The sequence below is a fragment of the Alosa pseudoharengus genome, unplaced genomic scaffold (genome assembly GCF_046254945.1).
Source record: "Alosa pseudoharengus isolate Yale_2024_CS ecotype anadromous, Long Island Sound unplaced genomic scaffold, YU_APseudo_1.1 YU_APseudo_1.1_scf_9, whole genome shotgun sequence".
Taxonomy (NCBI): Eukaryota; Metazoa; Chordata; class Actinopteri; order Clupeiformes; family Clupeidae; genus Alosa; species Alosa pseudoharengus.
Window position 1 is genome coordinate 17,642,156 of NW_027468881.1, and position 25,172 is coordinate 17,667,327.

At 42.0% G+C, this 25,172-nt stretch overlaps 1 protein-coding gene across 1 annotated transcript; it reads right to left on the reverse strand.

Annotated features, from left to right (window-relative positions):
• Positions 1–3,252: 3,252 nt before the first annotated feature.
• On the reverse strand, positions 3,253–25,154 carry elk1 (ETS transcription factor ELK1). Its single transcript, XM_076277204.1, has 9 exons — positions 24,360–25,154; positions 21,213–21,424; positions 19,825–20,232; positions 13,775–13,930; positions 12,868–13,134; positions 11,956–12,097; positions 11,473–11,696; positions 9,575–9,676; positions 3,253–8,582 (listed from the first exon to the last, which is right to left on the reverse strand). Exons 1-9 carry the CDS (start codon positions 24,382–24,384, stop codon positions 8,484–8,486), a joined length of 1,635 nt encoding a protein of 544 aa, XP_076133319.1. The 5' UTR covers positions 24,385–25,154; the 3' UTR covers positions 3,253–8,483.
• Between the last annotated feature and the right edge of the window lie 18 nt (positions 25,155–25,172).

Below are 25,172 nucleotides of genomic sequence, written 5' to 3' on the forward strand. Positions count from 1 at the left end.
ATCACTCGTGTATTTTACAGTCTAAAAAATAGTTCAGGGGGTGACGCATGAGATCTGAAAGTCTGAAAACTGATATGCGTCTGAAAGCACTTTACTTAATCAAATAACTAAAGACATGTTTTTCACAACAACAAAAAAACAAGTTTTGTACATTGATTGGACACCGTTTCCGTTGGAAAGATAATCTGCCTACATACATCAGAACAACTGCACAAAAACACGAGAGGGGTAACACTTTACAGTCCCTAACTAACACGGTTAAGCGAGAGGAATGAATTTCAGTATGTTTGAGCCATCAGTGCTTTCTGATGATGAAGCTCACGGTTGTTCATTTTCGCAAATGCATTCAACTTTACCCCAATGAGAACTCTACTACAATCCAAAACATAGAATCTTACTCACATTATTCAATGAATAAATCAATGTTAATGAACTGAAGTGTTAAACCTGCAATAAGGGATATTTTTTATTTAGACTTTTAATTAAGTCTTAATTTATAATTAAGATTTTTCTTTTTTAATTAAGATTTTTTTTTTTATCTTAAAAAAAGCAGATCTCTGTTAAGAGATGGAATATTAGAAGCACAAACAATCTCACTATCTTTCTCTAAATATGGTGCTATTAATTATTTATTCATTGTAATAAAGGCTTTATGAGAAACATGCTATACAGCACTACCACTATGGGGTCCACAATGACTAAAACTTTCCAGCTGATCTAGTACAGATAAAAAGATGTGTGATGCACATATTTATGAGTTCTTTCTTTTCTATGATTAAACTTTAACTCAACTGACTTATTCATTGTAAGAATGAGCTTGCATACTGTTGAGCCATGTTCAGTTAACGACAAATTGCAATGGAAATTTCCCTAATGGACAAAAGGAATAAAGTTCAAAGAGGACAAAAAAAAGATGGTACACTGTAAGACAAAAGGCACCATGACACGTAGTAAGGTTTTGATCATATTCAGACCGAGAGCTGGTGAATAGAGTATCTATATACACATGTAAATGTGTGGTGTCTTATATGGCCACGCCATGCTCCGATGGCGGTGGGAGCACTGGAGCAGGGCATGCTTGCTTCATTAGCGAAGGACATTGATGAAATAGGTCATTGTAATTCAGTATATGCCAAAGGACAAAGGAATGCTGAAGTTGTGTAAAATAAATATAAGCCTCTTAAAGGGGAAGGACCAACAACTTGTCAAAAGGAGTGGCTGGATCCAGTGTGGTTTGTATTTAGGCAAAAGAAGATGAAAAAGGAGTGATTTTTTGCCACAAGTGAGACTATTAAGCTGTATTTTATAAATAGGCCAGTCTCTCAATTTCCCTCATTTTCTCTACCTGTCAAACTCAGATATATTTACACACACCCTGACACTGAAGACTATACAGACAGCATCACAGGATCACAATGAGACAGCTGAGTAATCGGGTTGATCAGATACATTGTTTTGTCTTTTGATTTGTCTTTTGACTTTAATGTATTTGAGTTAACCTCTGCTTCAGTGAAACAAAGCAGGAATTTTATCTGTGGTTTAAATCACCTCATCCCTTAGATCACCGCATGACGAGAGGGTATTGCAATGCTGCTGTCTTGGCCATGCATCCTCCTTCTGCCTAATACGGGGTACTGACAGCGCTAATATCATCCCTGCGGGCTTTGCAATCCATCTTATGTAAGATGCGCAGCCCGAGTCTATTAAACTACTCACTGTAACCTGAAACCTGAACAGCACACCATTCCCGGAGCACTTCAGAGAACTTTGTGGCAATACACTACTTTTCTCTCAGGCTTGTGTTTTTTCTCAGGCTTTATCCAAAAGGGAGGACTAATTGAGAGGAGGTGGACCCTGTCAGGGCTCAGAGGGGCCTTTGATGGTATGAGGAAATGAGGGAAAACTGCTTTCAGTCCCTCTGTGATGGTACTGAGGGCTGCTGTAGTTTAGCTTATTGTTGCTGGATGCTGACTGACACAGGTTTGATATCCAAGTGAAGTGCAGAACAACAGAATGTGTTGGCCTACTGAAAAGAAACAAAGGAATCAGCAGTGACATGTTGCTACTGCAACTGTGCATATGCAGTCAGGAACTGAAAGAAAAGAATCTGAAATACTACAAAAGTTTTACCCTGTACACTTTTACTCCTGGCACACAGGTGTATGTCTCGGTATGCAAAAGAGAGGTCTTGTGTGGCAGCTGAATCGGGGAAACGAAGACCATTCTAATGGTGCCCTCCATGTGAATGATAGCTTCAATTGAGCACTGTAAGATATTTGCCCATAAATGTAGGTACTTTGTGCTATGTTTGATGCTATCGCAGAGTGGATCTTGAGGTTCTCAGAAGCTTGGCACATTAGTGGCCATTAGCATTCCGAGTGGCAATAAAATTGATCAAGCACAGAAGATAAGATCAATTAGATATGATGGCAATCTTGTCAGTCTGTGCAAATGTGTCAGACGGGTTGGTGACATCAGCAAAACAACAGAGTGGGACACACCCCCTCCCCATCGGTTCCCCAACACAAGAAAATACTCCAGAGCTTCCCAACGCCGACACAGAATGTCAGATAAGTAGGCCCATCGTTCGCTTCCACCGCCACAGAATATGGAACAGATAAGCATTTTTAAAAAGAGCCTCTTTCATCATTCTTTTTGAAAGTCTCCGCCAAGCGGAATCAAAGACTAGTTTCAAGGGAGTGTTCTGGGGTTTGGCTAATCAGTACATTGTGCGGAGGTCCTGCTGTGCTTCTGCTTAAACCCCCCCTCATTAATTAATACCTTGCCTCTCACCCTGGAGGGACAGAACCGGCCCCCACCCCCAAAACTAGAGGACAACATCCATGATGGAAACTCTTGAAGCAGGCAGAGTGGGCTTCTCTTGGATATTTTTAGCATTGTTTTTGGGAGGGGTACTAAATTCTCCCAGCAGGGATTGAGTTGTATTATTCAGGCATAGTTGAAATGAGTTGAAATGGCTTTTTAAAGTTTGTTTTTAGCGGAAGAAAATCAACTTTTCAGAGCAGGCCATAATTATTTGGGGGATTCTCAAGTTTAAAATGTGCCATGTCAGATTTTGTGCCATTTTGCTGGGCTGGGGTATTGTTAGCGGGCAATGGAGTAGGATAATTTCCATAATTTTCAATTTAAACTAATTGTTGAGGAAGCAAGTATTGGGAGTTTACGAAGTAACAGAACAAATATGTCAAACACATAAGAATTATGAAATAAATTAATCAACAATCAACAATGTAAAGAACAAAATAAGGTTTTATTCTTTTTTTCTTGAACATTAGTTCCAGGTATTTCTTTAAAAAACAAGATTAATATCTATAACATATACACAAACAAAGTAGAATGTGCAGATTAAAAATAGTTTTGTCTCTCTTTTTTCCAGTAAATATAATGTATTTGGACAGTTCATAAACAAACAAAACAAATCAGACAAAAAGGGACTTCTCCTTCTCTCTAAATAAAACCCCAGAGAGCACCACTCATCTGGGTTAAGAAAGGAGAAGCCTAACAGATCGTAACGACTCGCAACAGAGTCTTGGGGTTCAAACGCAGACTCTCAAAGGAATCTGCGTTCCACATGTCAAGAGATATCCCACATACATTTGCACATACACATATAGCAAGTTTTTTTTGCCAACACGTTGCGATTTACCAGGTCGTACGAGAATACTCCCACATGACATTTAAATAGAAAAGCAAGTCAAAGAGGAAAAGGAATGGAATCACAACATACAGCAACCTGTCATCAAAGACATCTCATTTTCAGTAACTTTGTAAGTATATTAAAATGAAGCATAAAACTTTCAACAGTTTTGAGCCCAAATGATTTGATGGGTGCTGAGAGTACGTTGTTGATATATTTTGATGACAACCTAAAGGGCATGACGACTGAGACAAGCACTAATGCAGACATCAGCTAATAAGGGGTGCAATAACGAGTCTTCAAAAAGACCACCAGTAAGGGTAAATCCCCAAGAAACAAAAGACAGAAGGAAACCGAACGTTTTGCTGGTATTGAGATACAACTTGCATAAAGGTGGTGTGAGTACTGAGCATGAGCCGTGTCAGATGATTGCTGATTGTAGAGCTGAAATCATTTTCAATGGCTTTTTCATATCCTGGCCCTTAGTTTGCATAACATACACAGATAGAGAATCAAACACATCCTGGTCACTCCTAACAATGATGATGATGAATCTATCACAAAAACAGCACACCACTATTGAGCAGTAGCAGATATTCTTTATAAAGCTGGGAAAGCAATGGGTCATAATATTCCACATTACTGTGAACAATTTTCAAATAAGTGTTACATGCCAAAATATTCATCTAATGCTCAATATTAAGGCTTTGGCTTATTCTCCATATGTTTCTTCTAAATTGTAACTATAACAGTCTATAGAGAGATTCTCACTCAGTTGACTTTGCAGAGAGGGAAAGCTGGTTGAGGTCATGTGCCAAGATAAAACGTAACCTTTTCCTCTGAAAGGTTAAGCTCAACCAAGGATGACCTCGTTGTCATCTTCAAATGATTTACAAAACTACTCTGTCTATCAAAATATTCTTTCATCTGAAAATACAAAGCAACACAGACCTGAACAATCACATTGCCATGCTGCCACAAGAACGGCGTAATCTATACTGCATATTAACCCAGAAACGTGTTTGTTTACGTCCACTGCTTTTGTACACATAGGAAAGCTCACATACACATCTGGTTGTGCCACCTCATTGGACAACACCACCCCACCCCCCATCTTGCCCCAATTCAGGGCCATGTGGTCAAACTCAACCAAGCTCAAACGCTGGTTGTAAGTCAGAGAACGCAAACACAACATCATGCTAAGGAACTGCGCAGAGAGAGAGAGAGAGAGGGCGGGAGAGAGAGCTTACAGTCAGGCCAAGCGGTATTTAAAATGCATTTAACCCCCATTACAAGGCTTAGGACATGTAGAATTAGAATAAGCAAGCCTGAAACGGTCATATATCCTCTTAGCATGAAATGTGCTCATATCTGCATGTAAGTACACATTGTGAAAGAGAAACGTTTTTCTTTTTTTTCAACTTTGAAAACAAACAAAAGCGTGTTCCAAGAGTGCCAAATACAAGTGCCACAGTGCGTGGGCATGTGTGTTTTTGTATGTGTGCTTTCTAAAATGACCCATAAGAATAACAGAAATCACAGTGAGCCACTTCATATTGCAGGCGGTGTTATTGTTTGCCTGGTTAATAAGTAAAGGATGAGAGATATGCCCTACTTGTGAAAATCCACCAGGTTGACTCAACAAGCTCGTCATGCTGTGTAAAATGGCTTCGTTTTCATAATGATCTGCTGATTTTTATGGCAAAAACAAACCACTCCATGACAACAACCAGTGATGGACAGTCCACACAGAGATTTCTCCTTTCAAACACACCTCCCTCTGAAAAAGACATGTTGACTACAGGGAAATGTAGGAAACAAGGGTAAGGAAAAATTATATCTAAACATATTTCATTAATGGGGCTAAAAAGATTAAAACATTAAAAACAAGACTAACATAACAATTACAATAACAGACTGAGAGGTGCGAGCTGCTTACATTTTCTGTAAAAACAATTCTTTCCACTGCTGTGCACTACAAAAGCAGGCTTTACGTTTCACTTTCGTTTAAATGTTGTATGTGCACTTAAAATAGGCCATGTGACCCATAAATTAAAAAGATTAAAAAAAATAAATTAAAAAAATGAGAGCTGTGTAGGCTAGGAACAGGAGGATGAAGTGCTACTTCTGCTTTTTCTATGCCATTCAATTCAGACACACATCACAACTTTAACTGCAAGATCAACTCAACATCGTAGTGAACGGGTCAGTGGTGGTGCCCTGGGAATGTTACAACAGAGAGAAACGATTAAGATTCTGTACATTCATTCAGTTAAATCTGTTTGGCTTCAACTTGGATGAAATTTTGGTGTGAATAATGCTTTAAAAAAGCCTCAGCAAACAGTCAGCACAGGGACCAAGGAATGGATAAACATGATGAGACCTCCCCATTGGCTTGGATGACCAGTTGAACAATCAGCTGGCCACAAAGGAAATCACTACACGGTATAAAGTTAGCTTCCGCTTTTAACAGTTAATTATTTCAAGGGCTCTCTCTCTCTCTTTTTCTCTCTCTCTCTCTAGATGGCTGTGCAGAAGTGTTTCAAGGCCGAGCTGCAACAGGTGCATTAAGAAATGCGAACAGTCAAAAAGACATGGAGCACAGCGCCATATTTTACATGCAGAGAAATATAAAACAACAATTTCATCAACACATCTCAGCATCTTAATACCTCGTCATCTTAAGTGTACTCAACTGGCGAGATGTTTAGGTAACATCTGTACAAGCAAGCTAATGGGATATTCTGTTGTGAACTGTTCTGAGTGCTGGGAGGGGGTGTCTGAATGTGCTTTGACTGGATCGTTTCATTACAATTCCTCAGATATGATTGTTGAAAGAACACAGCATTCTTGCTGCCTGACACATAAGTACAAGACAGTGCACTCTCTGAAAAGTGCTTAATACAATCTGACAAAGATTCCTGTACTACAATAATAAAAAAAAACACATTCTTGACAAAGAGCTTGAGACACACTTATTTTTGGGTAATTTTGGCCAAACCCCGGCAAAATCGTTCACTTCCTACTGACAGACACCAAATCCGTAAAAGAGCTGACACATTTTGGGAAGGCTGCTTGGTGGGATGTTGGACCGTGTTGTTAAAGACCGGATTGCTTACAAGCATTTCAATCAGACTCTGTATTAAGGAGCATAAGAGGCTTTTCAGTCAAACAGCACCAGAGAACAAGCTGCTGGATCCACAATCAGTTTGTTACGTGTCTCTGAGATGAGATGGGAACAGCCATGGATCATTTCACCTCCTTTTGTAACATGTTGAGATGACACTTGTTTCACAAGTCAAGCATTTTTTCATTTTGAATAAATATGCTTGGCAAGGTTCACAGATTTAAATCTGAGGACATCTCTCATAAGTGGTGCTTCATCATGACACTAAAAGCCAACTGCTTTTCATACGGGGCTGGGAAAATGCCCGAAACAAAAATGACAGCACAGTTGTGTCCTCAAACGATGGATTCCCCCTCTCCTGCTAAATTACACTTGGTGTTACACCACTAAAAGAACTTACATTCATTACAGTCACCCGTCTCCAGACTTTTTAAATGAATGCAGATTATGTGTGGTGTTATTCTGTCTTGCGGCCCTTCCACAAAACAGACAAACACTGGAGCACTACGAAGGATGCTTTCAATTTGTATACAAACAGCTTATGCTATTTCTTTGGTTGCCTGTGATGTTTTTTTTTTGTTCATTCAAAAAAAATAACAACAACATACAATTCCAAAAGGTTTCTTGCGACACTGCAGAGACCTTGTTCCACTGAGGAGGCTGCCTTTGTAAGGGATGCTTTGCAACATCAGAGAAGCACAAGAAAGCAGTCAGAAATGTTTTTCGTTCCTTCCCTAAACATGGAATGGCTTCAGTATGTAGAACAAAAGAGCCGTTTAAAATGGTGGAATGGACTCTCATGGACTCTTTTGTCTCACTAAACAAAGTTGGCTCATTCCATTTGTCAAAAAACCACTCATCATCTTATGTATCCATGTTTCATGCAGAGAGCTCCAGAAAGGAAAAATCCAAAAAAATGGCTGTGAAAATTCCACCGGAAAAGTGCCAGCTGATTTAGAAAATAGATTCTTCTGTCAATGGAAAATATACAAGAGGGTCACAAAAGTTCTCTTGTCGTCTTTCTCTCCTTTTGCAGACCAAGTGCATCAAACATTAGAAATGTTCCTCCCATCAAGTCATCCAGCCGAACGGCGCACATAACACATCCTTGTCACTTCTGTTGTGGATCTGATGGTGAATTTGAAATGGAAACATTTGACTAGAAAGAGAGATGGACTGTCATCACTTGGTCAAAAACTCTTCTCCTTTTTTGTTTTTGCTCAGTCCAAAGTAGAAACGAGCTTAATCATGGCGCCATTGCACTGAAAAAGTGCTCAGTGTTAAAATATTCACAACTAAACAGAGAGGGGAAAGAGAGAGAGAGAGATGCACCAAAATGTCTACTTTGTTGAAATCAGACAAAATAAATAATGAAAAAGGAAACGCACAAACACATTCTTAGAAAAATAAAAAGACTGAGTTAGAACTTTCTATGACGCAAGAGAAGTTACAGATGCCACCTCTGGGTCACCTGGCAGCCAAGGCATGTAGACAAGCCAATCAGGTGAGTTGGGGCCGCACTGGAACATGCAGTTCTGTGCAGTCATTGGCTTGGAGATTGAGAAATCCCCGCCCACTGGCCACACTAGGATCTCTGAGTGGAGTGTGTGTCTGTCAGTCATCTGTCCTTAGCCTCTCATTGGCTAGGCTGTGTGAAACTACAGAACGTAGAAGCAGGTGATGGAGCCAGACAGGTGCTCAGGGCTTCTGAGGTCCAGGTGACAACACAACGGGAGTGGAGAGGCCGTCCACACTCAAGGCCGGGATGTGGATCTGACTGCTGCCGTTGGTGGGGAACTGCAAGCGTAAAACAGAGATGCAAATCAGGACATCTGAAACAACCTTGTCCACACTAAACTACACCGGGTCTGCAAGTGAAGCCATTTGCATAGCGTAGTAGTAATAGTCTTAGAAGATGTTTTTTTTCTATTTTTTTTCAAACGTACACGTCGCTCTCACGTCTGGTGTAGCCAGTTTCATTGATTACAGTGGAAGCTAACTGATGCAGCAGATGCAACGCTTCAGCTACGTCCTCGTTGTAGCCTCGCTGTTATCCTTAAACTTTAACTGAAGATGGTTGAGAGTGGACAAGAATAGCTGGAAAACTGCAGGTACTGTAGGAGGATTGCACCTCCTACAGGAATGTAAAGGGACTTATAATGAGCTTATATCAAATATATTTGAAAAATGTTTAAATCAATCATCCAACTCAGGCATAACAGAAAAAAACAAGTTACAATAACTCATATATACAGTATGGCGATTGCCAATTCTTTATATCTATCAAAACTACACTTGGTTACGGTAGTTATCAACTAATTACCTTTACTTTTTCATTCTGCATTGGTAATAAGGATAGAAATTAACAGTGCAAGACAAATATTTTATGAAACAACTAAACCACCTAAAACATGTGCACAGTACTATACTGTATACAGACCACCAACAAGGTGAGTCTTTCCGCAGTTCAAAAACACTGACACTGACAGTGCTTCTTACAGTACGGAGACCTGCCAGCAGAGGGAGACAAAGGGACAGACTGCAGACTGAACTACAGCATCCCTTCTCTGTTGCTCTGACACACAGCCACCAAGCCACAATGGTAGCTCTCTGTCTCCCTCTTCCTCTCTCTCTCCTTTAATCACTCTCTCCATCTCTCTCTCTATGTAATTTTCTCCCCCTCTCTCTCTCTCTTTCCCCTGCAGTCAGATGAAGGTGTGAGGAGGGACAGATGGCGCAGTGCAGGGCGGCGTTGGGAGACAGCAGAGGCAGGAAACAGGAAGCCATACCTGGAAGGAGAGCTTGGCAGGGCTCCGAGGGGCGATGGGACTGAGCGTGCTCCAGAAGTGGATGGTGGAGGGGAGCGGGCTGGGAGTCAGCAACACCGGAGTCTGGGAGAGCAACACGGGAGAGAAATGTCTGATGAGAACATGGCTGATTATGGTGTAATAGTATAACGCAAGATTTCAACAGGTTGAAAATATACACAATATGCATACACTACTCTACCCTACTCACAGCTAGCTGAGTACAACTTCACTCAAATTAACACTGTGTGACCCTATTCTCATTATGAGTCAACTGTGTTTACAATGCTGAGGATCGGTCAAGAGACTCTTCAGCTGAAGCCTTTCTGTACACTGCTCCTTTGCTGGCTGAGAGGCTTCACAGAATAGAATGGACGTATAGACTAATGGACAGTTTTGAGTTGACTTCTCTGAGCCTGTGTCACATCAGTGCAGACCTGCCAACCTTGAAGAATTTTTTTGAGTAGCACCTCGAGCCGAGAAAACAAAAATTGCTCACGTCGGCCTTCATGCATGCAGCCAAAAACAGACATAGCCATACTCGCAAGACACATTTTGGATAGCGACCCATATTTAATGTTGAATATCTATCTAAACGGGATTCAATGGGTTCCTGAAAGTGCAAACTGAATCTTTTACAGTAGCTCTATAATGTTGACAATCTGTTTTAGAGCCTAACAATCCTGACCTATGAAAACCACTTGTGTTGATAGGCACTGATGTGGGTATTGTTCATTTTCTTTTATGTGGGCCCAATTCAATCATGCCTGGTATTATACCCCTTTTCAATCCATTAATATTAAAGATTTATTTTGTAAAGAAATACATCTATCGTCCATGTTATGCCAACATATCTAATTTACCTGGATGTAGGCTACAGTAGATAGAGGCTTATGGACATCTGCTGTTGTCAGTGTGTAGTCTATCCCTTTACTCACAATAACCTACATGTTTTGTTTATTTGTAAAAAAAACAAAAAAACATTCATTGTTCAAGTATTACCTGCTGACTAATGCAAACTACTGATTGCTTTTAAAGAATTTCACTTGCACTTGCACGTGCACTTTCTTTCAGATTGCGGTGTCTTTCTGCCATCTGTGAGGCTGCAATGATTAGGCCTACATTATCCCAACTACAGTGATAGGTGCGCGATCTCCGTCTATAAGCCTATTATTTGTTCTCACTTGTTTTCACGCTAAAAATCAAGAAGAAGGATCCATATGCTCCAAAGAAAAAAACAAATTGAACACTCATTAATGAGCAGCTCAAAATATTTCGCCTTGGTCCACTTTCAGACTCGTTGTTAATAGCTGCATTTTGCCTTGGAAAGGCTCCATTAGCGCCTTAGTCATGAAAACTTTAACCATCAGCGACACATTGAAAATATGCTAACTGAAACAACTCGTGAACAAGTAATAACTTTCCAAGACACAGTCAAACTATTAGGCCTAGGTGAATTTACAATCGCACTCAGTGGAATATTTTTAGTTTCACAGCAAAACGGCAGCTAGGGGAACGCGAATTTGCGAGTGAACACTTGTTAAACTCACCTCATCAAGTCTTTCATTTTACCCACCGTTGGCAGAAAAAAAATAACATAAAGAGAGGCCACTATGCTTTGCCTATCATTCTCACTTGTCACTTTCTCTCTGTATCTCATCCTCGCATGAATTAGCGGGAGATTCACATGCTCAAGGAGCTTTCTAGAGAAGTTGGATGTCTGCTCGTTTTGCGTAGTTTTAAGTAAAAAGTCGTAGCGGCGTATTTTGATCTGAAAATGCGTGGTTGCTACGCAAAATGCGTAGAGGTTGGCAGGTCTGTCAGTGTGACAGACGGCTGTCTGTCGACTGAGTTAAGGGCGCCCTGGTGAGGACACTCACCAGGGCGTGAGAGGTGATAACTGTAGGCGTTAGTGTGTTGGTGGCACTTCCGGGGGCCAGGAGGCTGTTGACCGCTGCGTTGACCTTATCCAGGGAGAGGCCAGGCGGTAAGATTGAAGGGGACGAGGGTAGCTCCAGACCCCGAGGCTTCTTCGCCTTGGGCGGGTGCACTTCCTGAGAGGAGGTGGACACGGGAACAGACAGGGAGGGGGATGGGGAGCCCTCTGTGGAAATACAAACATCAGGCCAACGATCCGTTCAGTCTGACGACTTTGTACAGACAAGAAAAGCCCACGTGGCACCAGTAACTACATCAAGCTGCCTGTTACATGCATTTTAAAGTGCTACAGCTAAGAATAATGAGACCGAATAGCAAAGTCCCTGACAGATTCCTTGCTTGTCTCTTTAACGTATAAGCGTTAAGCTGGCCTCGTGAAATCACATGAATAGACGTCAGACACAAGAGACTGTGCTGCGACTGACCTGCCAGCTCAACCTTGATCTCCGTTTCTCCATCCCCCTCCTTCTGCCTGTCAGGCTGACCTGCCGGCTCCACACACGGGGCGGGGACGTCCACAGGGGTAGGGGCCTCAGCATCCCTGGAGATGGACACTGCCTCTACAGCCTGGGGGGTGTAAACAAGGTGACAAACTATGAAACAACAAAACAGATAAAACAATGCAAGCCACCTATGAGCCAGTGAGTTTTGTTTTTGGAGAGAGGAGGTGGCAGGGTGGAACAACCTCAGGCGTCTGACAAACAGAATAATATGCGTTTTACCACTGCATGGAAAATGGGACGAGTACAGGCTTGTTTTCCAGGTTAATGGGTAAGAACACCCACTCAGCCTATGCGAACAGCATGATGCTACATCTAATAGGCAACATTTAAGGATAATTCATTATGCAGTCATGTAGGAAGCCTTGAGTTTATTATGGAACTTAATGCCAGTGCATACCAAGCACTAAACACAACCCATAGTGAAAAACACTGACGACAGCATGGACGCTACATATGAAAGAGGCATAGACATTCAAATGGCCATATGCTTTGCAGCTAACAAACCTTTGGGAGTGGTCCAGCCCATAGACTGTATATAGATTGATTCTATATAAACCGGTCCAGTCTATGGTCCAGCCCCCCTACTAGCTTAGCTCCAGTACATATGGTACACCTTACAATCTACAGTTACAAATGGACTTGCTGCTTTTAAGGGAAGCAGCTACAAAACTTTATCTCCAAAAACGTATTTGATCTGGACAATTTCAATGTGATTTAGCACATTGTTATGTCCATTGCACCTTGTAGGTGACAGTAACAGAGTGTAGATAGAATGTTGTCAGGGAAAAAAAGAACAGTCTGTCAGTTTATAGAACAGTCCAGGCTGACTCCTACCTCCACGGCTGTCTTTGGATCGAGGACTATCTCCAGGAGGTCATCATCCGAGGATGGACTAGGCTCCTTGGAGGTGGCACTCACTGTTGGGGGTTTGATGACCACATACACCTGGGGTGCCTGGGATGCCTGACTGACCACACACTCCCCAGTTCCAACAGGGGCACCAACAGGCGTCAGAGAAATGAGGGAGCCCTGGTCCGAAATACTCGTCACAAAGATGTGCGGAGAGTCGCCCATGGTTTGGGTCTGCTGTGTGTGAGCATTCTGTGTGGAAAATTAGGGGGGGGGGGGGGGTTAGTTGGCAGACAAGACTTAAAACAAGTTAGAGCTGCATTCATTTCTCTTTCCTGTATGGTCTGTGTTTGTACATGCTTGATATGAATACAATGTGCACTTTGATGATTCACTATAAACAGTCCAGGATTTAGGATTTTCTTTACTACTCCGTTGTGTGTGTGTGTGTGTGTCTGTGTATATAGACAGTGCTGTGCATAAGTAATTAAAATAGCCCCATCCTTCACCATACCTAGAGATTATCATGGATTTATTTCAGTTAGCCTAATAGCTGGTTTGATTTGCATTGAAAGATGATCTTATGGAAAGTACCCATGCCAATCTCTAGGTATGGTGAAGGGTATGTGATGATGTGGGGCTATTTTAATTGTTTTAATTCCAAAGGCCAAGGGAACTTTATCAGGATGCATAGTATCCTGGATCCATGAAATAACTGAAAATAAAAATCTGCCTGGCTCTATGGGAATAGGGGTGTGGTTACTTATGCCCCCTGTATTTTAAGGAAGAACATGTATTTATTTACGATACATTATTCATTCACAAAGAAAATTAAGCATGGATGTCTTAACTTATGCACAGCACTGTATATATAAAGGAGAGAGAGACTGACCGTGCTGCCCGTGGTGGAGCCCGACGGTGTTTGCGGGCTCAGGGCGGGTGTGGCGCAGGGTGAGGGCTGGGTGACGATCACCTGCAGGCCGCTCTCCACCCCGTTGCTGTGGGGGGGCAGGGAGCTCTGCTGGGCCTCGGGGGCACACAGACGTACCTGTCGCACACACGCCAAACATGCCCTCAGAACCCTGCGCACATTCCATTTACATTCTCACTATTTACACTAGCCACTTCTCTAATGACCAATTAAACAATCATACTTTGCCTTCTATGCCAACAGATCAGTTCTTGAGCTCTTTACCTCCAAGGTCTAGAATCACATTAGTGACCAGACTAGTGAACTGATATGGCCACATCAACTGGCAAAAACTGCCTGCCTTTCTTACTCTAGGCCGCCCATTCACCAACTTTTATTCTTTCACAAGCATACACTTTCAGTGGACTCTGAGTCACGTCAGATAATAACCGTATGCAAATCTGTGTAGTCCCCTGTGTAGTAGAGCTTGTTAGACATCTGAAAGAGTTATTTCAGGAGCAATCTTTATTTTTTATTATATGTTTGTTCAAAGCCATTCATTTATTTATTTAAAACATCATATTTTTTTTCCATGCAAATGAAGAACAGACGCAGGCAACACTTCCTATTAACTGAATAAACAGACTCCATGATGGAAACACAATTCCAGATGACAAGGCCCCCTAAGGTGTGCAGCAACAGATCGAATGTTGCCATCTCATAGCAGGGTCATTAGGACACATCATTACTACCCATCTCTTTCGACAGATACATTTGACTCCCCACATCAATTCATTTTTAGAAAGCAAAAACTATTTTCATCTCTGCAGGACCCAGCATGGATGTGTACATCATTAACATGTCCTTTGAGACTATCAAAATACATATGCACCTGTGATCTCAATATAACGAATAAATAAAAATAAGTAAATAAATAATAACAAATGTAATGTAATGCATTAGACAACTGACTCGTACACACTTTGTATAATGGCCCGATTATGCATTTATGCTGCTATGAGTTTGGAACTACTATACAATAACACATTCATTATTTCCAGTGACTGCAGTGGGTCTACACTGTCAGCCAAGTAAACGAAATGTAATATAAGTAAACGAAACAAAATATGACTGCCGCTGAGCCCTGCACATTTTCTCCACAAAAATAAATCACACTTGTCAATTTGTCTCCATTCCCTACTCTTGCAACTTTTGTGTATGTAAATGAGTGTGTGCATGTGTGCGTTTGCTTTTGTGTACGTGTGCTTCTCTGTGTGTGTCTGCTTGCCTGCATGTGTGTGCGTGTGAGTCTGTGCATGCATGGCATGAATTCAGAGGGTGTCATAATGATCCTACACTTCAAATTCTGCGCAGTTTTGAACCTGTCAGCCAAAGATAGCTGCGATTACACTGCCTCGTTTTTGCTTTTTCATTTTTAACTAGGTGGCGCTATACATCAAATGAGTGGATATGGGATGGGTTGACATGTCCCCTGGAGGCCATCATACAAAACAAAATGAGTCATCCTAGGCCCTGCAGTTCTCGAGATATTCACAGAAAACTATGTCCGCCCTACCCTCCTTTCGGGGGTCCAGTCCGACAGGGGAGCGACAGATCAAAAAAAAAAAAACAATGGTTCCGTGTCATCCTTGTTGGGCTACATGCCCACCAAGTTTCGTGTAAAGGACACTGATGAGTACACTGATAAACATGAAAAAAACAAAACATATTTCACTAAGCTTATTCTGTTGCATAGTGAAACAAAGCAAAAACGCAAATGAAGCCACATGTGTTTCCATCAATGAAATGTTTTGTCAACCTGCCACTGCCACTACCATCCAATCAACTTTAGAGATGTAACAGTCAACCATCAATAGAGATGTAACGGTCTAACATCAATGCTGGACAGAACTCTTAACAAAACTAAAGGTCAACAGAACTGCATTCATAGGTCTTGTCATAAAAGCGGTGAGGCTCCTTTATATCCTGGAAATGCATCAGGCTAACTACACACACCTCTACATCCCACAGACGCACCTGGACTATAAAAACTAACACGCACAACAAGCTACATATAGACTCAATACTTACAATTACGCCGCTCCATGAGGCATCTTTTGTCTTGTGTGTCAATTGTTATGTTGTAAATTTGTTTGTTTGTTTTGATGTCGCGGGAACGCTGGCGACTACGCCGCTCCGTCCGGCATCTTTTGTCTTTTTGTTATGTGTCTTGTTTGTGGAGCGCGATTTTGTGTATTTTTCCCCTTCCTCCTCTATAATGTAATGTATGTTATCTTATTATTTATTTATTTTTCTTTGTTTTATTTTATTTATAGGCCTAGACCTATACCTATACTTTTTTTCTCTCTCTTTTTACATCTTGTTACTTCATTGTTTCTGTAATCTCGGCTTCATTGAAAATGAGGGCTTCCCTCAATGACCCTCCGAGAATAAATAAAGGTTGAATGAATGAATGAATGAATAAATAAATAAATACTGTTGATAACATTCCAAGTGACCTGAGCAATCACAAAATTGGCATATGCATTTAAAGCTATTGGACAGTCTTTGTTTCCAGTTTTCTGTTGAGGATCGAGGTAGTTGGTGACCACTCTCTTGACGCTCTTTCCCTCTCCCTCGTTACAGTCAGTGAGGTAGTTGTCAAACTGTGTGGAGGGCTGGAAGTCTTCATCACACTGTATGGCTCCCAGTGTTCATCCACGGCCTCTTCTTCTTCTTTAATTTGTATTGGCGGTTGGCATACCATCTTGGTGCATTACCGCAATCAACTGTTCGGGGTGCGGAGCATCAATGGATATTAGATGTTTATTTAAATAAATAATACTACTAATACAGCCTCCTTACTGGCCTCACAGTAATTGTTGTAGATGACATGAAGTAGGTCGGTCAGATTGATGTCCATAGTCCAACTCAGAGTGGCAAATGGCCTTGAGTCGACCAAAAGTACACTCAATGAGGTGGTCCCAACAAAAACGTAGCTCAAAATATTGTTCTTGTGGTGTAGAGCCGCCAGTCAAATATTCCTTCAGCTGGGTCACCCAGACACCCAAACGAAAAATGGGTATAGCCTCCTCGTCTGCTTTTTCAGCGCAGGCATCTTGCCAGTCTTAAAACAAGAGTTCACCTTTGAATTGACAAAGACCCGTGCATCGCAACACTCCCAGGCCACTTTACAACCACATCCATGAACTTGTAGTGGCACACAGCTTGCACATTAAGGAAATGTTTACCCTTTCTGATGATGTAGTCCATGGAGCTGGTAGATGGTTTGATTTCAATGTGGGAACTGTGGACAACTCCCATTCACTGTGGCATACCATGAGGGTGATGAAAGCCCAAAACTAGATCCTCTGCCTCGGGCTCCATGAAAGGCAGCTGGATGTATTAAGGACCAGGTGATGGCTCTGCATGTCTACCAACATCGGACACAGCCTGTTGCGACAAGCCGAAGGCGTTAGCCATCTTCCCCAGCCTTCCCTCGTCGCAGGTAATGCAGCGTACACGAAACCTTCTTCATTATGTCAATTGGTGTTCTCATGTTAGTTGCTTGTCCTTCGATATACAGTCAGTTCTTCGCTCAGAGCGACGAGAGAGGCTCTGGACAATTTGAAAGTTCTGTTTCTATTCATCGTGCACCACAATGCCATTAACAAAGCTGTCCCACCAACGGCTGGTTCTCCGAGGTCTTATCCAAAATCCTGGTTGATCTTCTAGTAGGACAAAATGGTAGATTCAAAAGTATTTGGTGCATCCTATTGTTAATGCGCCTTCGCTGGTCTTGTTAGTGATACAGGATTTCCAGGTTTTGTTGCAATAGTGCTAACAACAAATTCAGCAGCGCCTGCAGCACTAACACGGCCTGGGGCCTATTGCACAAAACTAGGATAAGGGATTAAGCCGGGATATTTTGGTTATCCTGGCTCAATTTATCCGTGATCCGGTTGCACAAAAGCGGAATGGGGGGCCCCAGTCGTGGCGCAAGTGGCTGGGGCACCTGCACCGTACGCCGGCGACCCGGGTTCGATTCCCGCCCCGTGGTCCTTTTCAGATCCCACCCCGATTCTCTCCCCCACTCACTTCCTGTCATTCTCCACTATCCTGTCGCATTAAAGGCATAAAAGCCCCAAAAAATATACTTAAAAAAGAAAAAAAAAAAAAGCGGGATAGGGGGCAGCAGGATATGTTATGGTATAAGTTACCATGGCGATTTATTCTGTGGAGCTAGCCTGCTCCAGACCAGGCTAAGTTCCAGGATCTATTTAATCTCATCCCTTATCTCAGTCAGCAGTCACCACAAACGGAAATCAATAGTTATTCCACTGCCCACTACACATTGTGATCACATATAACTAGACCCACTGTCATTATTTAAACGTTTGTGATCATTAATTAACTTTTACATACTCGCCATTCCCGACCTGTCATGCGACAATGTGCCTGTACGCTCTTGTTTTAGATTCATTGAGCTTCTACCACGCCCGCTTCTGCTGTTTTACAGAAATAGCCATGATTCCCTAGCCTGGCGAGCCAGACCCACATTATAATGTAGGGTCTGGGCACTCACCGTTCGCAGTGCTCAGTCCGAGGGTCGGGATAATCAGTTGTCTTTCAAATTCCCTCTGCACGCAATAGGACGCAATAGGATATTTCTTTTCAAGTAGCAGGGAATTCAAGCCAAACCGTTGCAACTCTGCCATCAATCATTATGTTAAGCCTAACAAACGACTCTATACACGATTTCAATGCCAGATTTAGTTTCGATTTCTAGAGCTCACAAGTCAACGGAGAGTTGCTAGACTAGCCCTGGCAGCAAATGTAATTTGCTGCCGCTAGGGGCGCGTCTAGATTTCTAGGCTAATGATTCCCCATTCCAAAAAGGATAACTTTACTTCATTGTTAGTCTATCAATAGCGGTTGTTCACTTTGTGTGAATGACGCTATTTTCCGCGTTTTTTTTATTCCAACCGTGGGCACTTTGGAGCAGAAACGAGAATGCGCACACATCCTGAATTACTTACACCTGGCTTGACATAGTCGCTTCTACTCATCCTGGATTGGCATTAGTGAAACGAGTTGAGCTAGGATGACCAGACAACGCTATGTCAAACCTCGCTTTATCACTTATCTTGGATGTCTTAATTCTGCCTTTGTGAACTACCCCTCTGGTGATCCACCATTGTTATTGTTGTTGTTGTATTATTATTGTTGTTGTTCCGTCTAGCAGTGTCAGATGTGTTGAGTGCGGCTGGGTTTAAGGGTCAGAGGTTAGAGGTGAGGCTATGTCGTCATCGTTAGCAGAAAACATTGTTTGCCAGTCCACGCTGCAAGGACGAGCCAGCGTTTTCCAAAAATCCCACTCTGGAACTTGTTATTAGGGACCTAAAACGCCATTGTCTTACGCCAAAACGATAAAAAAAAACATTACCGTTTTCACAAAAACACCATTTTTGTCGTTCTCGTGTGGATGGGGCCTAAGACACTCTGTTCGTGTGATCTCTGGAGCATCCTATAATGATCCAACTATATACATATGCGGCCTGGAGGAAAGACGAACATACCACTATACAAATTAGATTTTTCCAAGACGTCCCTTCCTGTTTAGGCTACTCTCCCCCTTTTTAGTGCGCAGTAAATTGCTGTCAAACTGACACACCAGCGCACAAGTAACAAGTTCAACAGTGTAATTTGTGTCACTTCAAAAGAGAACTATTCGTGCAAGAATATTATACTGTGAGAATTCAGCGTAAATCAACAGATCTTGCTAGGTTTATGTTTATTATTTTTAACCGTCAGTTAAAAATGAAAATTTGACTGGATTTGACTGTATAGTTATGGAATGCTAGCTCTATTTATTTACCCACCAGTGGCCGGTAAGTTGACCAAATTCACCCGCCAGTACACAAATTCACCAGCATCTGGCTAATTTCCATCCCTGGTTCCCCTGCCTGTGTAACTGGACTCTACAAGAAAGTGGGACATAATCTGTATAGCTGAACAGTGCCGAGTCTCACCTCACACAGAGCCACATCTGGTGTGTGCACAGCGGCTGGTCCGGCCTTGGGCAGGCACTCGGCCGTCAGGAGTGTGCCCTCAGTCTTGATGGACTTGGGGGGTTGTGTCTTCAGGGACTGGATGGTAAAGGTGGAGTAGAGGCCTGACTTCATGTAGTCGTTTCGAGAGCTGCGCTGGGCCGAGCTGGGCGAGGGCCTCTGGGGCTGGAGGCTCTTAGGGATGCCGGTCACCCCGGCCATACCGGCCAGGGCACCCGCAGGCTTGGACTGCAGGATCGCCTCGGGGGCACCCTCTCCACCCCCTCCGGCAGCATCTTCTGGCCCTCGCACCCCCTCGGCCGAAGCGGGGTCGGGGGAGTTCACAAACTTGTAGACAAACTTCTGTCCACTGACCTTCTTGATGATGTTCTGTGGTGGAAGCGTTTGGAAAGAGGGAGACGCAAGGAAGACAAAACTGATCAGTTCTGCTTACTGTCATATACTCTCAACCAAGCGCTGTTACTTGCTCTGTCTTTCTTTCTATCTCTCTCAGTTTTTCTCTCTCCCTCACACAAACAAACACACACGGTTCATTTCATGCATCAATCTATGTTCACTCTGTAACAGATATACATTGTCATTTATACCATATGAATATTTGAGCATTTGCCCAGATACAGCACAAGAGATTGCATGACAATGTTAGAACTTCAGGGTGCAGAGAGACTACTTTGAACTGTACTACAGTACCAATGAATATAAATAAATGCTTTAAAAATATAAATCATCCCTACAAAAGCAGACAAATACTCCGCCAAATAAACAGTAATTTTCTTGACAGAATCTGCAGCATAGTGTGAACACGTTAATCACCTTGAAAGCCATGGGGATAGCATATAATTGCTATGTTCAAAATGCACAGCATAGCAGCAACCCCCTACAGACACCAGTAGGATTTGCAGAACAAAACTGCCTGAAATCGACTGAAGACAAAAGCTCACCTAGTGATATGAATAACAATAGCAATTTTATAAAGCAATAACAGTAATAGAAATAATACTGAAGTACACATTCTTGTAAGGAAGCTCCTATTCAAACGTGCAAATAAACTGTGCAAACCAGGACACTTTTATAGTTCTAAATAAGGGCTGTAGGTAAACCTCAAAGTTGAAGATAAGTCTCAATCTAAAGGCTAAAAAACTCTCTCAGACGGATTCTATAAATTAACCTTAATTTAAGATAATTTCATATCTTCTACCGACTTCTGTAATGAGCCAGGAGAACTCGTAGTTCCAACTAGCACCCTTCACTTATCTATACATGAGCCTTGCTCAAAGCTGGCAAACACACTTGCATTTCCCATAGTGTGTGTTACCCAGGCTGGACCACAGACAGCAGCAGAGCCTCACCTTGTCGTAATAGTAGCGTAGGGCTCTGCTGAGCTTGTCATAGTTCATGTTGGTCTTGTTCTTGCGGAGGCCCCACAGCCTGGCCACCTCCTCAGCATCCAGCAGCTTGAACTCGCCATCCCCGTTGGGCGTCCAGGAGATGAGGTGCTTGTGGCTGTGGTTCTCCAGCAAGTGCAGAAGGAACTGCCACAGGGTGATGGATGGATCCATGGCTGCTCAAAGAGAGAGAGAGCGATTGATTAAGAAAGAAAGAAAGAAAGAAAGAAAGAAACAGAGAAAGAAAAAAAAGAAAAGAGACACATGAGAAAAGAGAGAGAGTGTTTCAATGTTATTTTACAAATGAACACAAAGCTTTATTGTTCTTTATGCTTTGGTAACACTATATGTCAACAGTCACGGTAGAAAAGCAACTGAATTTGAATTTAAGAGACCGTGAGAATCCAAGAGGGGGAGGAAGAGAGAGGGAGATGGGTGGCTGAGGGCCCATTTCACCCTCTACATATTCCCATATTATTCACAGCCTCCCAAATGACACTAGTGAATTAATGGGGGAAGAACAGACATCTCAATTTGTGGACACGAGACAACCAATGACAAACAGTCTGCTTTTGGCAGATGCAGTAAAGCATCTGGCTCGGTTTATGACTACTATAGTATGCATTTGTGTGACCTAATTAATCAACAGATAAATGCATTCTCTACAAAAAAACTGGTACAGAACAAAAAATAAGGAAATGGATATAGCGTCAACTTTGTTTGCCATGTATTTCCTTTTTAGAGACGATCCATTGCACAATTCAACCACAAAAAAAAAGAAATAATTTTACCCTGTAGAACATTTATGTGGTCTGCTATTGATTTGGCTCTAAATTTATGAGAGAGGGCGCAAAGCAAGAATGCTCAGTGCTTACTGCTGAATGGATTGGACAGGGCTTATGTTACTCAGAGTTCAGTGTTACACCCTCCATGCAGTTGGCATCATGTTACCCAGAGTGATTGGATGAGAGAGGCCCGCGGACAAAAGCGCTGCCAGAGACAAAGTGGAGGGGACGGGCATCACAAGTTAAGGAAGAACACGACGTGAATGCAAATTAGTCGTATTACCATTTTTCCCCGTCCAATTACGCAACTCATATCAAATACCTAGGAAACTGTCACCATGGTAGACGTGTTAAAGCAACAGTCACCATGGAACAGGGTTTTTTTCCCCTTCCATTTTCTGTGAAATTCACTATTCAGGTGTTGATAAGCACATTAAATGCCAGCAATTATTGAATCTGTTGCTGCTCTTAACGCAGGCAAATATCTCTACATTGGCAGTAGTGACAGCATGAGGGATGATATGGCTGACCCAAAACCCATAAATAAAAATGGTCAAAGTCTGCTATAGACATTTATCACAAGAATGTTGCAATTTAACCAGCATGGTTCTAATCCCAAGCAAATTGAGACAATTGTAGCCTACAAAGACCAAATCAGTTTACAATCAGCCTCTCAAACTTCTCCTGCATCAAATCAATTGCAATGTACTTCATTGTATGCGCTACGCATATAATCACAACAAGTGTCTTCATGTGTCAAGGGTGCTTTTCTCCAATGAGGGCCCTGTTGTTTTCCATGAGAAGAGCACAGATCCAGACCTGCTGTAGTGGTATATATGGCTCCTTGTTTATCTTGGATAACATCACAGCATACATTGGCACAGAGACTCATAAATCTTAATAGCAATGCAAACATAAACAATGACGTGTGACAAACAGAGCATAAATCTGCTTTGAACCTGTCAGCTCCTATAACGCTTGTGCAATGGCCTCCCAAAGCCAATTATTGAATTATCTTGAATTTCCCCTTGAGGATCAATAAAGTATCTATCTATCTATCTATCTATCTATCTATCTATTATGCCAGTCCTTAAGAGACCGAGGTGCAGATTATGTATTTCACCATATATCAGAATTAATTTACACCACGGAGACACCTAGAACAGAGAGGAGGTAGAGTAAATATGGTGGAGAGGCATGAAATAGTTGATACAATTCCTTTAGTAAGAAGTAATTCCCTGATCAGTTCCACTGGTTTGGGGAGCTGTTTGCAGTTTCACTGACATTAGTTTCAGATGCATATATTGCAAACATGAGGAAAGCTGGCACAGAACCAGAACAGCTAAAGTGTGAATCAATAGCCTACTCTTTTTTGTTTGTTGACGCAGCCATGAAATACAAGTTAATTAGCATATTTTGGTTTTGCAGTCAGCAGTTGTGGTGAGAGGGCATGTTAGAATTCATCCAGGAATTTTTACTGCTTGTGCAGAAGAAACAGGCTATTCAACACCTGAGTGAAGCAATCTTTGTCTAAACACAGCTGTCACCATCTGCAGCAACTCAATCAAACCAATGATAAGCTTTGAGCACTCAGCACAACTGTTTCAAAAACAGATATTAATGTTTACCAACATTAGACTATTTTTTCACTCTAATCAGAAATTTCACTTATGTGATTACAGCACTGAGTTGCTATGTTGTCAAAGATGACTATAAAAAAAATCCTCTTTTTGTTAGACCTTTTCCAGCTACTTGCTCCATAATCCTTCGGCTGAACTGCAGGACCATTCATATGTCTGATTTTTTGTTTTGTTTTGTTTGTATCAGCCTCCCCCAAGGCCTCCAACAGGTTGAGATTGTGCACGCTCTCATACAGGATTGACTGGTAACATATACTAATATTTAGTTACCTAGTAGAACAAACCTAAAAACGGCCACGCTTTCACTTGTAATGTATTTTAATAACAACAATTCAAATCAGCATCATGATGCATCATCGCTCCATGAAGCCTTTATGTACGGTCTATCTGCTTACCATCTGGTAAGCTACGAGCTGTAATGGACGGTTGATTCATTTATATGCGTTTAATGGGAGTATGAGTGTAATATGTCGAATACAGTCAAAACCCGCCCGCCTGGTTATTTTTTAAAACAAGATACTCATTGTGTTGTCCTCTGTACCATGAGCTATAACTGATCAAAAACAAACTAGCAAGGTAAAATAAGACTAGCTGGTGTTAGATGCTAATAAATAAAAATCAGTGCAGTTGTGTTTATAAGAGGCCTGCCAATTCATAAGATTCCGAGGAAACACATGTGAACTTACCACTGATCAGAGTGTTTGAGTCCATTTTGCGTGGGTTCTTCGGAGTGTCAATTAACAGCCATAAGTATTTTATCCAAGATGTCAAAAGTCGGTTTGCGTGCCGTCAAAGAGCAGAAGGTGAGACCAGCGAGTACAATTCTGTTTTGCAATTATGTAACACTGCACTGACAACACATGCATATCTTCCTCCATGTTAGTTGACATTAACGTTAGCTTGTTATCGGTTGTACGCAGCTAGCAAGCAGCTAAAGGAGTACCGCTGGCCTTCACCTATGTATGTTGCTAATGTCCGTCGACTTTTGATAGTTACTTAATATCTTTTCCGCGACACAGCAACTGTTCAAACACGTGTAACATAGCGCTAAGGAAGCTGTGGAGCTAACGGTAATGATGATATTCCACCCTACTCTTTCTAAAATCAACTGTCAGCTAGCTCGCTAACTTAACTTACAGTTATTCAGCAGCTAGCTAGCACAGCAACTTAAAATGAACAGAAAACTAGCTGCTGAAAGCTCTCCTGCAGCGAACTCGTTGTAAACGAATAGCTGCTACGTGCACCGTTGAACCTAAACGAAAGTCTGACTGTACTCATGTCCAAAGCGCCAAAAGTCCTCTCGTTTCCCTCCATGGCGGCTGTTCAGTGTTTCAAATTGTACTAAATACATTATATCATAGGTCGACGAAGCAAGGCGCCCTTTGAAGTCACACAGAGACCCGACTTTAATCCTTTGCTTTGCTTTCCCTCGGCTTCCTGTTTCCATAAACGCCCGACTACTTTGGTGCGCGTTGTTGTACGCTACACAGTCTGCTTGC

Coding starts and splice junctions, on each gene's coding strand:
- elk1 (XM_076277204.1), bottom strand. CDS start 24,384: ATGGACTCAAACACTCTGATCAGTG. Junction 21,425..24,359: donor CTCAAACACTCTGATCAGTG/GTAAGTTCACAT, acceptor CTCTTTGAGCAG/CCATGGATCCATCCATCACC. Junction 13,931..19,824: donor CAGATGTGGCTCTGTGTGAG/GTGAGACTCGGC, acceptor TGTGTGCGACAG/GTACGTCTGTGTGCCCCCGA.